Source organism: Pongo pygmaeus, chromosome 8, assembly GCF_028885625.2.
Source record: "Pongo pygmaeus isolate AG05252 chromosome 8, NHGRI_mPonPyg2-v2.0_pri, whole genome shotgun sequence".
Classification (NCBI taxonomy): Eukaryota; Metazoa; Chordata; class Mammalia; order Primates; family Hominidae; genus Pongo; species Pongo pygmaeus.
The window spans coordinates 47424125-47441341 of record NC_072381.2 but is presented as its reverse complement, the minus strand read 5'-3'; the positions used below and the strand labels follow the sequence as shown (position 1 = coordinate 47441341).

Sequence of the window (17217 nt, the reverse complement as noted above, 5' to 3'; positions counted from 1 at the left end):
TAGCCTGTGTTCATATTTTATAAATTCTCAAATCTTTCATTTTATTTATAATTTAGAAAACTTACCCTATAAAATTGATTTATCTCAATCTTTTCATATTCTAATTTCCAATGTTTTCCTTTTTACCCAAAATGTGTCTACTTTATGATTAAATTTTCTGTACATAAACATAAGCTTCTACACTTCTCAATCTATTTTTGTTTTATTAACTTCTGCCTTTATTACTTTCCTTGAAGTTATTTTTTATTTTTTTAAACATCTTAAAGTGACTTTTTAATCATTTCTACTTTTTCTTAGTATTAACAATAAAAGATTATGTTAAAAGCAATTTGGTATTCTCGACTCGATTCTGAAACAGAAAAAGGACATTAGTAGAAAAACTGGTATAATCCTAGTGTACTTAGCAATAACTTACCAATATTAATTTCTTCACTTTGACAAATGTACCATGGTTACATAAGATGTTAGCATTAGAGGAAACTGGGTGAAGTATGGAACTCTCTGTACTATCTTTGCAACTTCTCTAAATCTAAATTATTATGAAATAATGTTTATTTAAAAATTTTAAAAAGCTTACATAAAATTAGCTTTGGCAATAACTGTAAGTTTTGATATACGGCATTTATATTCCATGACTTTCCAGGTAATTTACCAGAGTATACTATTTCCTCTTATTTAGCAGAGTAGATTTAATTTCTAGTTAGTAGGGTTTTTAAAATCAAATTTTTAGTATTAGTAAAAATAAGCAGTAGAAATGACTGTACAATTTCCACATTCTGAGACATGAGGTTTTCCTTTATGACCTAAACTCTGCTCCCCCTACACTTAATTCTGAAGCAATAAATGTGAAAAGCATTTTATTGGGGGTATAAAGAGGAACTATGGAAATGCGTTTACAATAACTGTAGTTTAACATTTTGCTCATGGAAATACAGTTTTTTATTGAAACTTTGTTTTCTACTTACACAACAAACATCTAGAAAAAATCTTTAGAGTCTTTCATAACTGAAAATGTGAAAGTCTCACCAGCTGCTGCTCCACAGGTGGTGGCACTTCCTGGTTGGCATAAACAATGGCAGGATTGTAAAGACTGAACACCACGGGGTAAAACACCTTCTTACCTACAAATTAAAATATAGATTTGTAACATAAAAAGAAGTTACGAAGAACTGTTCTTTATTGCAATATCTATTAAGTTTTATCAAAGTCTTTCTTATTATACATGATTTTGTCTATTTTTTAATATTCAGGCTACAGAACATCATGTTAATTTGATGAATATGATGATTTGGTAACTTATCAGTAGGTTAACTATAACCTTGCAAAAGAATAGAGCAAAAAACAAACTAAAGGATGCTTCACGTTTATTCCCTTTGACTTTGGGGAGATGTGTATTCATTACGTGAGTCATTTATTACTCATTGTTTCATCTAATCAGTAGTAATAAATGTAGATTAACCTCTGATAATCATTATGAAACTTAGAAACGTCTGTTAAATCCACCTGTTAAAAATGAATCATTAGAGTAAATTCAAAGAATACTGTACAATGAATAGATATGCAGAGAATAATGAAAATATAGAATAAATCTGAACCAAAATCTGGAAGAGTCAGGAAGATAAGTGTTAAAATTACCTGATATAATAGCCCTTGGAGAAGACCTTGTCATCAGCATTCAAACTGACTGATCTAAAAGGACCATAAAGGCTAACTAGCCCATCTCCCCTCAGGAGAGGGAACCCTTGCTATGGCTGGCTTCAATTAGATATGATCACATGAAGTGTTCAGTGATTGTCAGCAAGTGTGGGAGTAACATGGCAACCTTTTTATTACAAGATCCCTAGCAGATGCTCATTCTACCTTTGTTCAAATACATTTAGGGATGGGGAGTTCAATTTTCCAGAGGCAAATCTATTTCTGGATATAAAATATTTCTTTTAAACTAAGCAAATACGTCTCCTTCAACTTTCACATTTTGCATTTCATGCTGTAAAATAAACCTAACCTTCATTTATTCATTAGGTTCTCAAAGAGTTCCTGAAAACTACCTCTAACCTAATTAATAAGAAGGCAATCATTTGCATATGAATAGTTCTACATTAAAAAAAACCCATTTGCTATTAGATTCTTTAAAAAATTTTTATTTTTATTTTTTGAGATGGAGTCTTGCTCTGTCGCCCAGGCTGGCGATCTCAGCTCATTGCAACCTCCGCCTCCCAGGTTCAAGCAATTCTTCTGCTTCAGCCTCACAAGTAGCTGGGATTACAGGAACAAGCCACCACGCCTGGCTAATTCTTAGTAGAGATGGGGTTTCACCATGTTGGCCAGGCTGGTATTGAACTCCTGACTGAGGTGATCCGCCTGCCTTGGCATCCCAAAGTGCTGGGATTACAGGCATGAGCCACCACGCCCGGCCTCTTTAATACTTTTAACTCTTTTAAATGAGCTAAAAAGCATTCAGCCACCATGTCTGGCCAAAAATTTTATTTTTAAAGACTAGGTCTCACTATGTTGCCCAGGCTGGTCTTGAACTCCTGCGCTCAAGTGCTCCTCCTGTCTGAGACTCTCAAGGTGCTGGGATTAAGGTGTGAGCTACTGTGCTCAGCAGTGCCCCACCCCCAATGTTTTTCTAATTGACTAATAAAAATGGTGTACAACATGATGTTCTGCTACATTCATACACTATGAAATGACTAAATCAAGCTAATAACCATATCCATCACCTCACATAATTAACATTTTTTTTTGGTGGTAAGAACATTTTTTAATGCTACTACTGGCTTAGCAATTTGTAAGTATACAATATATTGTTATTAACTATAGTCACCATGTTTGTATAACAGATTTCCTCAACTTACTCATCCTGTTGAGATTCTTTAATACTTTTTTTTTTTTTGAGACAGAATGTTGCCCTGTCGCCCAGGCTGCAGTGCAGTGGCGCAATCTCGGCTCACTGCAAGCTCCGCCTCCTGGGCTCATGCCATTCTCCTGCCTCAGTCTCCTGAGGAGCTGGGACTACAGGCATCCACCACCACGACCGGATAATTTTTTTTGTATTTTTAGTAGAGACGGGGTTTCACCGTGTTAGCCAGGATGGTCTCCATCTCCTGACCTCGTGATCCGCCCGCCTCAGCCTCCCAAAGTGCTGGGATTACAGACATGAGCCACCACCCCTGGCCTCTTTAATACTTTTAATTCTTTTAAATGAACTAAAAAGCATTTAAAATTTGATTTCAAAAAATGTCATCGCATTAATTTTTTTTTTTTTTTTGAGATGGAGTCTCACTCTGTCACCAGGCTGGCGTGCAGTGGCATGATCTTGGCTTACTGCAACCTCTGCCTCCCAGGTTCAAGCAATTCTTCTGCCTCAGCCACCCGAGTAGCTGGGACTACAGGCGTGTGCCACCATGCCCAGCTAATTTTTATATTTTTAGTAGAGACGGGGTTTCACCATGTTGGCCAGGATGGTCTCAATCTCTTGACCTCATGATCCGCCCGCCTCAGCCTCCCGAAGTACTGGGATTATGGGCGTGAGCCCCTGCACCTGGCTATCTCATTAATTTTCAAAAAATATCTATAACTTAAAGCAAAGTATAGTAAATCACCCCAAAATGCAGTCTGGAGACCAAGCACTATCTGCATCTAGACTTCCATGTGAGTGTGTGTGCACACACGCATGGGGGTATGTTTGCATGTGTGGACGCTATATGCCCAAAGCTGAGTGCTTCAGACTCTCACACACATCTCCATACCATCTGCTTAGCTCTTTTTCTGACCTGCACTGCTCCCACCTCATCAATTTGTAGATATCCTGTTCCTCTGCATTTCTATATTTGGCTTCAAATGTAGTCACTGGAAGTTGGACCCAAAAGAACAAAGGATATTAATTTCAAAGGGTCAAATTTTCAATTTCCTATTTAGTATTCCAGTTAAATTATGCCTAATATAACTTAAAAAAAATACTGGGGTTTAACTAAAACTTCTCCCTCAAAATCACTTGATTCAAACTATAGGACATGCTGACAACGTTCTAAATTCTATAGTCAGCTCATCTACCAACATTTTACGCACCTGGCTCAGCATTTAACCGGCAGCTGTTAAGGAATTCGGCTGAGAAATAGATATCAACATCACAGAAAAACATCAAGACCTCTCCCTTGTCCCAAGCTCGGGCACCCACATTTAGTCCTCGTCCACGATTAAATTCTTCATTCAATGAGACCAAGGTGTAATTGTGAAAATTAGACTCACTATGAGGAAAGCACACACAACAAATGATAAGTCCCACTTAAAGTTACCAATTTTCTTCCTTTAACACAGCTTACAAAATATGTTTTACACTTCAAATATTTGATTATATTGGTTCTACATTCACACAGGGAAAGAAAATCCCAGCTTCATGTGTATGATTATCATCAGGGAGAGATATTCACCAAATGCCCACATTTGAGGCACATGTTGGTGGTATGAGGCTCCAAAAGTGTTAAAGTGGCCACTGACCTTTGGAATCTTAAACACCTTTTGGGGGGATGAAAAATACACAAATGGAAAAATAGCTGTAATGTCTGTTAATAATGCATTCTAAATGGATAACACACACAAAGATCACTCTCCTCTTGCATCTGTTAGGTCTTTGCACACATGTCACCTTATCAGAGGGATCCTCCCTAATACTACTTGAGAAGCAGCTGCAACCTCCCACTCCTTCATCTCCATCCTCTTCCTCAGCTGTTTTCCTTTATATTGCCAGACATGTTTGTTCCAGTGTCTCTCCCACTCTGTGGGAGCGGGGATTTTGTTTTGTTCATTACTACGGACGCAGTGTCCCCTGATAGAGTAGTTCAATAAATATTTGCTGAATGAATGAATGAACAGCAGTTCTGAAAAATACATCGCTCATGTCTGGAGTAGTTAGAGAAGATGTTAGAAGTGGAACATGAGTTATGCCTCGGTTAAAATGTTGAATTCAGTGGTGAGTGTAAAGGTCATTCAAAATAATTATTCTCAAAGGCAAAGAGGTAAGAATGTAGAAAGCATTTTAGAGAAAAGGGATCAGACAAATCAGATTGGTAGGAAAGGACCCTAAAATGGGAACAGTGAGATAAGGGTCAACGGAATCTTAAAATGGGAACAATGAGAGAAGGGTCAGAGTGAAGAGTACCTCCCATGCAAGGTTAAAGAAATCGGTCAGTATCCTAAAGGCAAAGAGAATCAGCAGGGCTTTTCTGCTAGGGCAGTGGTTCTCACAGTGAGGCCCCCAAACCCACAGCATCAGCTTCCCGTGTTAACATGTTAGAGAAGCAAACTCTCAGACTACACCCAGACCCACTGAATCAGATGCTAGGGCTGGAGAGAAGCCTCTACATTTTCGCAAGTCCTCCTGGTGACTCTGGCACTGAAGTTGGAGAATCACTCACTGCACTAGGGTGCAGCCTAATCAAAAAAGTAACATTTTAGGAGGATTACACTTACAACAGTACAGAATAGGTAATGGAGAGATGGAACAAAGGCTCAAATAGTGCATGGAGTGGACTCCAAGTGCTCTGAGTGCCTAGGACTCTTCTCCCCGTCCTAAAGAATATAAATCTCTCCTCTGTTGGGGGAAAACTGCCCATTGCCACCCCACATACTCAGCATCAAGTGGAGGCACTGATCACAGAATACCCCTCACTCTCTGCCCAACCCAACCACAGTAATTTCCTAGGGGTGGAGACCAGGCTTAAGGTGGGCCAGTCCCAATACCCCCACCCCACCTGGCCATAGTGATTGGCTCAAGAGTGGGCAAAATGTCCTTCCCTGGGATTTTCTCAACTGGAGCTGGGAGAAAGCTCTTTCCTCTCTGATGGCAAAGCTGAGAAGATGTGAGCCCAGAGCCGCCAACAGTCATATCCCTCACCATGTGGAAGAAGCCAATCTGCAACAGGAGAATGAAGTCAACATGCAGAGAAAAACAGACAAGGAGACGAGAATTTTGATGGTATTAAAGTCTCTGGTTCCAATCCCTGAGAAACCAGAGTTGTTTTGATTTTCTTCCCCAAATTTGGTTGTAACAATCCCTTTATTTCTGGGAGGTATCCAAGATTCTTCAATACTGCTCCTATTTTCCTCAAGCAAGCTCAAGGTAGGTTTACACCATTTGCCACAGAAGTGTCTTGACAATACTTCAGTATTACCAGTGTGAGCTCGTGGCACTTAGTAGGTGATCTAAAAACACTCAGGAGGGACAGGAAGGGAAGAAATGGAGGGAGGGGGAACCAAGGTTAGGGTGGTGGCAGAAGCAAGGAAGAGATAGAGGAGGTCCTGTGAATTAAGTAGGAACTAACTAATTAGAGGTAACTGGAGGCAAAGAATAAGTAAAAGACTGTGGCTCTCAGAAGTCATGCCCAGATGGTGAAAATGGTTTTACTCTGAACTGAAAGAGGGCCATCAGGAGGAGGAGCTGGTGTAGGGAAGGGGAAGACAGTGAATCGTGTCTATATAAATCAAGGCTCTGAGAATCCCTGCAGGTCAGGGACTCAGATTCACTCATCTATGCCCACTCTTCTTCCAACTACCCCAGTCAAACTCCCAAGCAGTGTACCTGGAACACAGTAGGTAGGACTCAATGAATGTTAGTTGAATGATTTGAGAAGAATGGCTGATCAAATCTGGGCTCTTGGCAAATGGCCACAACTGGCAGAAAGGTAAAGAAGCAAGTAAAGGATATAGAGCTGGTGTGGTTAGAGATGATCATCAACCTAATAGTTTATATTACATCATACTTACATTTACAAAATAGTTACATTTTACAAACAAAAGAAGAACATTTAAAGACAGAAATACTGGTTAGGTTGTCAAAGGTAAAAAAGCAATGAAAAAGAATAACAGAAAAGAATTTGGCAGTTAAGTCGTATCTTTGGGCCCATGATTTAGAAAGAAAAAGGCTGAGAAGCTAAAGAATTAATAATTAAGTACTAAGGGATTACTAATTCATCCATTCAAACCTCTGAGCATCTACTATGTGCCAGGTACTGTATGACTTGCTTAGTTATGAACTACTGTCTCGTGATGTTGAGCTGTGAAAGGACAGAAACATAACAGTAGCGGCTGGGCACTTCAGAGTTGAGTGGGAGTTTCTTAAGGATATGGGAGACCTCAGCATTGTTAGCAGGGAGAGGAGAAGGAGCCTGAGGAAATGGAAGGAAAGAAAGGTGACAAAAAAGAGACAAGTTCAGAAGATGATTATGTCAAAGTGAAGGAATCAGATTTTAAAAAAAGGAAAGCAGCAGCAAATACACAGAAGGTGAGTGGGCCACAGAGAGAGCATCATGCCAGGCTGCCTGCTAAGCAGTGAAGGGAAGTTGAGTCATGTAGGGTTGCATGTGAAATGAGGAACTTATCATCACCACCACCGCCCACATGCTCAGCCAATTTTTAAGTAATAGTTACTAAAAATTATTAACTCATTACATATCTGAAATTCTCTTTTAGCAATGTTATATATCAAGGACTTCGCTGTAGATGTGGTTCACCAACCTTGTGACAGATTCTAGGACAGACTTGACTTTAGACAGTCCTTCTTTACCAAAATACACCACTGTGAGATGAATCTTCTTGTCTTGATGAATACAAACATCCCTAACAGAAGTGAAAAATAAAAGTTTATTCAAGAAAACATGAGGCACTATTCATTCAGAAAGCAACCAGATGAAGCTTTAACAAGAAGATGAGGCATTACTGACACAGTAGTAAACATAAAAGTGGCAATACTGATGAATTATGGAAGGCACAAGGTCTATGCCTGAATGAGTACACCCCTTGGAGGACCATGGAAGTAGTCTGACATTGCTGCCATTATTTCAAAACATTTTTTGAACTTTTGCTTTTGGATTGCTTTCAGAAGCAAATCACAAGCTATTCAAGGAAATAAACTCAATTGGTTCAGAACCAAATAAATAAATACTGACCTTTTGGATTAAGAGTTATTTTGTCTTCAGACTGGCTAATTCCAAAAATTGTAACTATCATTAAGGAATAAATATTTGCCATGACTGAGATTACTTACTGTAAATAATAATGTGGCCTTTGAAAGTAATTCCAAGAAAGGCAATAAAAAAATGCTTTAGGAAATCAGATCTCAAGTGAGCTATTTGGAACAGTAAATCTCACTTGGAAGTATGACTGCCAGACATTCAGCTGCAGAACAGTTTTAATTAACCTTTTAAATCCAACAATTTCAATATGAGAATAAAGACTAGGATCACAAAGCATTAAACTAGTAAATCAAAGTATCTAAAACATTACAAATATTAAAGTATTAGAAACATGGAAACTGTTAAATCAAAAAGCAGCATTTTCCACAAATAGTTTTCATAATGTGTAGATAATTAAACACTTCAGCATTTTAAAATATCCAAATTTGATAACATAAAAAAACTTTACAAATTCTCTGCCTTGCAAGATGAAATAACTTTCTCCAATTTTTAGTTTAATGTTTGTATGTCTAAATGTATTTCAATTAAAAAACTCAAATCATTCTCAAGGGGATTTTCTTGTGAGACACCAGTATTCTGTATCTTGATTGGGGTGGTGGTTCGTGAGTGTATACATTTGTCAAAAGACATTAAATCCCAGCCTGGACAACATGGCAAGACCCTCTCTCTACAAAGAATAAAAAAGATGGCATGCACCTGTGGTCCCAGCTACTTGGGAGGTTGAGGCAAGAGGATCACTTGAGCCCAGGAAGTTGAGGCTGCAGTGAACTGTGCTCACTCCACTGCATTCTAGCCTGGGTGACAGAGTGAGACCCTGTCTCAAAAAAAAAAAAAAAAAAAAAAAAAAAAAGAGTCATGATACCTAGATCCTTAAAATATGTGGATTTTACTGCATATAAATTATTCCTTAGTAAAGCTGATTTTTTAAAAATTCAACTTGTCTTAAAATGAATTCGCAAACAATTATCAAGGCCATCAAATTTAGTTTCTAATAGGTGTCACTCTCAATTTATTTCATAGTTCAAATTGTCTATAACACAATATACTACACATGCTTTAAAAAAAGAGAGAATATAAAAAAATAAAGTTCCCCTAAAGCCTATGAAATTATTCTAAGTAATTATAATTGCTGAAGATAAATTAAGGAAATGTGAGTAAAACGTGATTTTTTTTAGGAGAATGTAGCTTAATCATTAGGCCCTGACAGTTACCTGAAGTTCTGCATAAACTGTACAAATGCTTCAGTTCTTTCAGCAAGTGGCACAATGATATTAATAATTGATCTAGTGATGTCAATCATCTCACTCTTCACTTTCATGAGAGGTCCAAAAGGGCGGAAGAGGGTCACATGTCTATATTCCATAAGGTCTGCTTTCTTAAAAAAGAGTTCATACTGCGTGCCCTTATCTCTCTCAGTGCGATAATAACCTAAAGGAAAGAGTTAGGAACAAAGACATCTCCATGTCAAAGTTTACAAATTCAATGGGAAGACAGATTTTACTCACTTAAACATAAAGGGTATTAAACCAGACCTGCAGGATTTTTACCTATTTGTGAAAATATTTATCCCCACTGCACAGTAACAATTACTCACTTAAAAGAAAAGGAAAGGTTAAAAAAAAATGTTCACTGTTCTATTATTTTATTCAATCTATAAAATATACTACAAATGACAATCATTCCTTTTTACATATGACTTTTTAAAAATACTAGAACCTATCAATATGGTAACCATGATAAATACAGAAATTACTTCTAGCAATATTAAAATCTAGACCCAAGAGCCAAAATTTCTATTGGTTTAGGTCAACTAAAAGAAATCGAGTGCCTTCATGTCAGTTATGTGATACAAAGAGTGCCACATGGTCTCAATTTTGAGGACAGGGCCAGTCTAGTGAAGGAGACAGAAAAATAGACAAATAATAACAATATAGTGCTACGTGATATATATATATCTATATACATATGTGTGTATACATACATACATATAAAATCACTGACTAGAGTGAAGTCAGACAAAGAAAAATTGGTACAGATTTAAACACAGTGATTTGAGATGCCTTTGAGAGAAAAGCATGCGCATCTAAGAGGCAATCTGATTTTTTTTTTTTTTAGACAGAGTCTCACTCTGTCACCAGGCTGGAGTGCAGTGGTGCAATCTTGGCTCACTGCAACCTCCACCTCCCGGGTTCAAGCAATTCTTCTGCCTCAGCCTCCCAAGTAGCTGGAACTACAGGCGTGTGCCACCACGTCCAGCTAATTTTTGTATTTTTAGTAGAGACAGGGTTTCACCATGTTGGCCAGGATGGTCTTGATCTCTTGACCTCATAATCTGCTCACCTCGGCCTCCCAAAGTGCTGGGATTACAGGAGTGAGCCACTGCGCCCAGCAGCAATCTGATTTTTAAGTATGGTGCTCAGGAGAGAGAAGGTTAGACCTACAGATGTGTGAGTCACTCAGTAAATATCTGGGTAAAAAATGGTGAATAAAATAGGCTTGGTCCCAACCCTCCTGAGGCTTACAGTTTAGTAGGAAGCACAAACCAGGAAATGCGCACGCCACATACTGTGACAAGCAGTATGAATGTACAGGTGACAAGAGCACACAGAAGTACTGCTGTCTTAGACTTGAGGTTGCAGATGACTTCTCAGAAGAAGTGATATCTGAGCTAAAGTTTAGAAGGGGATAGGAATTAGTTGTCATCACTAATTATTAGTAATTATTCTCCCTGCAGTGGGCAGACAGTGGCACAGTAGAGGAAAAGTGAGGAACAGAATATGTTCCATTTAGAGAAAAATCCTGAAGTATCAGAATCCAAGGAGAGTTATAAGACAAAAGCAGGAGCTGCAGAATATAAAATTGGCACAGCTCCCTTTCTTTTTAGGTAGAGCTGATGTGAGGACATTTTACACGTTACTTAGTTATCTTATTTCCTCCGCAGCTTCCATTCTGCCATAAGCTACAAACATACAGTGAGAAGACAAAAAGCTGAGCTTGCAGAAAAATCAGAAGAGTTTTGAGAAAAATAATCCATCGAAAATGGCAGGAAGTGACAGCAGAAAAAAGAGGAGGCCACAAGGAAAGGCAGCTGCAATGCCACTGCAAAGCATAATGCACTCCCTGATGGCCTCCAAAGGCCTCAGTGTATTATAATAATGCTACAGTGCAGCAAGTGATGGCCATGATGATTTGGATTTGGAGTCAAAAAGTCTACATGTGCTATACTAGGGGTCCCTAAACCCCAGGCCACAGACCGCTACTGGTCCATGGCCTGTTGGGAACTAGGCAGCACAGCAAGAGGTGAGTGATGGGAGCCTGGCAAGCATTACCGCCTGAGCTTCGCCTCCTGTCAGATCAGCGGCTGCACTGGATTCTCAAAGTAGAGCAAACTCTGTTGTGAACTGCACATGCAAGGAATCTACACTGCATGCTCTTTATGAGAATCTAACTAATGCCAGATGATCTGAGGTGGAACAGTTTCATCCCAAAATCATCCTCACCATCCCATGGAAAAACTGTCACCCATGAAACCAGTCCCTGGTGCCAAAAAGGTTGGGGACCACTGTGATACACAGTTTATAGAATCAAGCAAAGAGAACTTTCAAGAAACATTTATTTTCAAAATGGTTTAAGTCAGCAATTAAATGTCTAGCAGTGAGTGTAAAGGAGATGGGTAGGGATCTAGAATTATTACTGTTAATATCAATCAGTAAGTATCTTAAATTTTATAACAGTGTTCTTCAACCTCTGAGTCATATCCCATCTTGATACATAAAAATTCCATACCCTTTCTGAAATATGTATTAGGAAAACAGGTATTTCCTTACTTTTCCAAATGCCAAATATGCTTTTTAAACTATGCATAACCCCTTGTTCAGACATGCGTTTCTCCTTCCTCCAATACGAAAAATAGCTAAGAGTCTACTAATTTTTTCTTTCCTTTATCAAATGGTTTTCAAGTTTTGAGTCTTAGTTTACACATTTTTAAAAACATAAAAAAGAACACCCAGATCAGATAAGTGAGGAATATAAATCATACACATGCAACAAGAGCTGTTTTATTCTATTTCCCTAGTCCTTATTCTCCATTTTTATTATGATCTCATACCTTTTTCCAGAAGGCCACTTAAAATTCTTGGTGCAATGAAGTGCGAAAACTTTAAGTGTTTTAATACTGTGGATAATGACTGACTTATATTACCAGCATACAATACTAGCATTTGTCTAACATAATATTGACCAACATATTTTTCACATTACCTTCTACGAAGTCATTTTCATTAAATATCAGTTTCTCTCCAAGGGGACCCTCCTCATCTTCTTGTTCATCATCTTCATCGGGATTATTAATGACCTCCAAGCCCGCTTCAATAACTTCCACCAATTCATCTCGTTTGTCTTTTCTAACTGGCTTTTCTTCAGGATGGCGAGTGAGACCCATTTCCAATTGAAATACTTTCATTAAGGTAAAACTTTCAAAGGGAATGACCCCATACTCACTGGGTAGTTTGGCCCCTATGCTAACTTCAGCTTTGTCAATTTGGGAATGAAGAAACTCTAAAAGATCACTAGGTGCTTGCTCTTTGTTGCTCTGATAGCCTATGCCATTAGCCCCTACATTCTTTCTTTCTTGCAATGACCTCATCTTCTCACTCATTTCTTGTAGTTCTTGTTTTAGTTGGGCAATTTGGCGTTTCAGACTGGTTGCCCTGGTCTGATAATGTTCTTCTTGTTCCTGTAGGAGGGCTTGATAATACTCTTTACCATAATTTTCCCCAACAACACCAGGAAGAGATGCATTTCCATCAGTCTGGGGGGCACATTCCAGGAGGTACATAAATAATATCAAACTGCAGAGCAAAGCGAGGCCCAACAGCAACCAGTGGGTCCGGGTGTGAAGAATCAGTCCTCTTCTAGGCATTCTTATTAATGTGTATTTGCCTAACAAAATAAGCTCTTTGTGTGTTCATACCTTTAGTAAAAAGTTATCAAAAATTAAAAACAAAATCAGAATTTCCATAAAAGGTACCCGAATAATTCTGCCGTAGCTTTAAGTTTTTCTTTCTTCAGCAGTCATGACTACTTGCAGAAATGGGAAATTATGTATACTTTCTGTATTGTTACCATGATATCCAGAATAAAGCAATCTGATATATAAAATCCATTATATTGGTAGTGATTTTTCTGAAAGACACAGATCAGAATCAATCAGAATTTTGTTCCCTTAAGGATATCAAATTTGTTTGTGGCTTCAGTAAACTTACCTACGTGACTACTACATGCAGAGAACTATGAGAGGTACTAATATAATTTAGAATATTCAGTAAATACTAGGAGAATTTTTTTTTTTTGAGATGGAGTCTCACTCCGTCACCCAGGCTGGAGTGCAGTGGCACAATCTTGGCTTACTGCAACCTCTGCCTCCTGGGTTCAAGTGATCCTTCCATCTCAGCTTCCTGAGTAGCTGGGACTACAGGCACCTGCCTACCACTCCCAGCTAATTTTTGTGTTTTTAATAGAGACAAGGTTTCACCATGTTAGCCAGGCTGGTCCTGACCTCAGGTGATCTGCCCGTCTTGGCCTCCCAAAGTGCTGGGATTACAGGTGTGAGCCACTGAGCCTGGCCTGGAAGAATTTTTAAAAATACCTTATAAAACAATAAATTATGTATAATACTTTTAACTAGTATGTCTACACAGCTATAACTTGAATCAAAGAAACATTGAAATTACGTTCAGCATAGTCTGTATTACATATATTCTACTGTTCTCTAATTATTTGAAAATTATATTGCCTATAACTCTTTATTAACACAGTATTTCAATTACCGCACCATTTCCCAACTAAAGCTTATGACCATTTGGGAACTGAGTTTATAGAAATTGTTTATGTTATAGTAATAATGGTTTACAGGAGAGAGAGATTTTCTTCCAGTTTATTCAACTCAAGCATTCTACCTCATTAATTTCTACTGCTCAGCTCAGCCAATCTAGGAGACTTAAAATTAAGTGGGAGAAAGAACAACTTCAAAAGCTCACAGACATCTGAAAAACACATTAAGAAAACATTTTTATATCCAATGTCCTCCAGTAGATTATTTGCACATTAGATCACATAATTCTTTCCACTGTATTACGCATCAACAGATTTCCTACAAGTCTAGAAAGGTTTGGAGTCTATATAAAGAAAAAACATGAAGAATTTAATCATCCTTATCAGCAGAGAAAAAAATTCAAAAACCATTTATACATTTATAAAATGACACGCTATCGTTCATGCCACAACCAGTTGTGCGAACTCTTCCATGTCTTTAATGATTCTTAACTCTAAAAATAGAGGTTTAACTTAGGACAAGGGAGGCAAAGAGGCCTCCACTGCAAAGAGAACTTCCATTGTAACAAAGTGCTTGTTGAGAAGGATAATGTGATATGACAGCAGGCTTTTAACAGTAATGGTTTTCTCACTGCAGCAAAACCTGGAAGATCACTACAGGTTATCAGTCCTAGCCACTTTTTTAATGGGTAGAAAAACCTGGATGCTTTCTGTGGCAAATGCTGCAATGCGTATTTTTTTTTTTTTTTTTTTTTTTTTTTGGTAACATGTCTGTATAAAACATAGGACAGAAGAAAACTTCTTATGGCCAATATACCACAAATAATGGTCTTAACTCTCCTTAGTAATTTACTATTTTAGTAAACGAAATGATAACCAAGTATCTTGAAAAATTTAATTCACTACAAGGGAGTCCTTTTTTTTTTGAGACGGAGTCTCGCTCTGTCGCCCAGGCTGCAGTGCAGTGGCGCGATCTTGGCTCAGTGCAAGCTCCGCCTCCCGGGTTAGCGCCATTTTCCTGCCTCAGCCTCCCGAGTAGCTGGGACTACAAGCGCCGGCCACCACGCCCGGCTAATTTTTGTATTTTTAGTAGAGACGAGGTTTCACCGTGGTCTCATTTCCTGACCTCGTGATCCGCCCGCCTCAGCCTCCCAAAGTGCTGGGATTAGCCACCGCGCCTGGCCAAGGGAGTCTTTTACTATTACAGCATCTCTCTTACTGATTATAAATCTTGTTTGAGTGATGTAGAAAAAAAACAGAAAAAAATAGTTGGCTTTAAGAAATACCATCTAATTAAAAAATAAGAATACAAAACTAGTATTATTTCCAGGACTTAACCATACCTCAAAATCATAATCCCTAGCATAAGAAAACACTTGAATTTCATTATTTAAAAGATAAACCTAGCGGTATCTGTTTTAACTATTACTAGCCCATTTATTAGGAAAAAGAACTGAAAATGTGGAGACATAATCTTGTATAATAAAGATATACATACTTTAATTAATAAAGATATACATACTTAAGCATATTATACTCAAAACTGAAGTGAAACTGGGTAACAGAACTACCATTATCTTTTATTAATATGGTACCTCATATGTTTTCTTTATATACACAATGTATTTTAGACTATGAGCTATAACTCAGACAACAGGTCACTACTGAAGGTTTACTTTTCAATAAAATAGAATGGAAATTATCAGTAGCAGTGTTAAAGCTAAGATCATCTTTCTTCCTCTTCCCTTTAACGGAAATACAGGTTTTGAGATATCCTACTTAATATTACAGTTGAATATTTTCAGATAAAATGAAAGAAAGGATACTGTAATTACTTCAGAATGTAAATGCTAGTTGCATAATTCTGTGGTTATTAAAAACGAAAGATTTCAATTAAAATCTTATTTGCCTAGTTCCCGAAAGAAACTCTTTGGCCATAATCTAGATTACATTATAGCTGTTCTATCATATAAATATATTAAGAATATTATAGAAAACATTTTTTTGTTGTTACATCTTGATTGTCATCATTCTATGAAATGTGTTTGCATCATGAATACGGTTCATTCACAGCCCAGAGTTAATCCCAACAAGCCTTCTAAGCACAAATGCAGATAGTTAAGTGTTTTGAGGAGAGAAAAGGATAATGTGAAGATGAGAAAATAAGCGGTTAAAGGTATGTAACATGAAGCCAAAGATCTCAGGATTGAAAGAAACCTTACAAGCCATCAATTCTAACTCTCTAAAACTGATTAGAAAACTGACTTCCTTTTACAACCAAGATGAAGTAACGGGCCAGATTTACTCTCAGATTTGCTCTCTTTGGTTGTCTTGAAACCACCAAAAACAAACAAACAACTTTTCCTGCCAACAAACCCAAAATATGAAACAATGATTTTCAAGATATTTAACATCAGGTAACAAAGGACAGTGATCCCCAGAGAAACAAGAAACAAGTGGTTGCCAGCTTACTGCCTTAGTTTCTGAGCCACACAAGGAGGGGAACCTAAGCAGAGCCCAGCAGATTCCCTGAGTTGATGGGATGCAGCTCACAGTCTGAGGAGACCAAGGTATCTAGGATTAAAGCGTATAGTACCAGAGTGGATACAGCTGCACACAGAACTCCAGAAATCTGAATAGGATATCCCATGGGTATTTGGCAGAGCACTGATCAGTGAAGGCTTATGAGGCAACTAACGGGCTAAGGAAAGGACCACACACAAAATTAGAGGACACAGAACCCAGCATTCATACAGGGCCAGGATTAGTGCATATTCCCAACAGACAGACTGGAAAACCTCAAAATTCCCAGGGCACTGGGTAGAGCACTCAAAAAAGTCTTGTCTCAATAGTGGGAAATAATTAGCTCCAGACTAAACATGGCACTAATCCTGCCGATACATCTTAAAAGCAAGACTTGAAAGGATCACATTATTTCCAAGTAATAGCACAACAAGCCTTAAGAATATTTATAAGAATATAGAAATATCCAGTAGTCAACAAAATAAAATTCACAATATCTGGCATCTCAACAAAAATTACCACGTATAAAAAAAATGATCCATAATGAAAAAAATCAACAATTAAAACTGACCAATGATTAGAACTGACAGATGTGGGAATCTGCAGAAAAAGGACACCAAAACAGCTATCATAACTGGATTTTTAAAATGATGTTTATGTTCAAAAATTTAAGTAGAGGTATGAATGACATAAAAGAGATCCAAGTTAAACTTCAGGAGATGAAAATTTCAGTGTCTGAGATGAAAAATACACTGAATGGGATTAATGGCAGATTAAATATTTTAGAAGAAAATATTAGTAAACTAAAGATGTAGCAACAGAAACTATGCAACATACAGAAAGAAAAAAGAATGAAAAATATAAACAAAGCATTGATAAGCTCTGTGAC

At 37.7% G+C, this 17217-nt stretch overlaps 1 protein-coding gene across 8 annotated transcripts in view; it reads right to left on the bottom strand.

The window, feature by feature from the left end:
• CSGALNACT2 (chondroitin sulfate N-acetylgalactosaminyltransferase 2) overlaps positions 1-17217 on the bottom strand; it is a 50960-nt gene that overhangs the window by 18609 nt on the left and 15134 nt on the right. For 3 of the 8 annotated variants that reach the window (XM_054503930.2, XM_054503931.2, XM_063669804.1), the window contains 5 exons: positions 12234-13157; positions 9185-9401; positions 7516-7617; positions 4072-4250; positions 1027-1121 (listed from right to left, as the gene is read on the bottom strand). In XM_054503930.2, coding sequence (XP_054359905.1) covers positions 1027-1121; positions 4072-4250; positions 7516-7617; positions 9185-9401; positions 12234-12894 — 1254 coding nt within the window. In that variant the 5' untranslated portion in view covers positions 12895-13157. The other 5 variants (XM_054503934.2, XM_063669807.1, XM_063669806.1 and 2 more) reach the window with 5 other exon arrangements.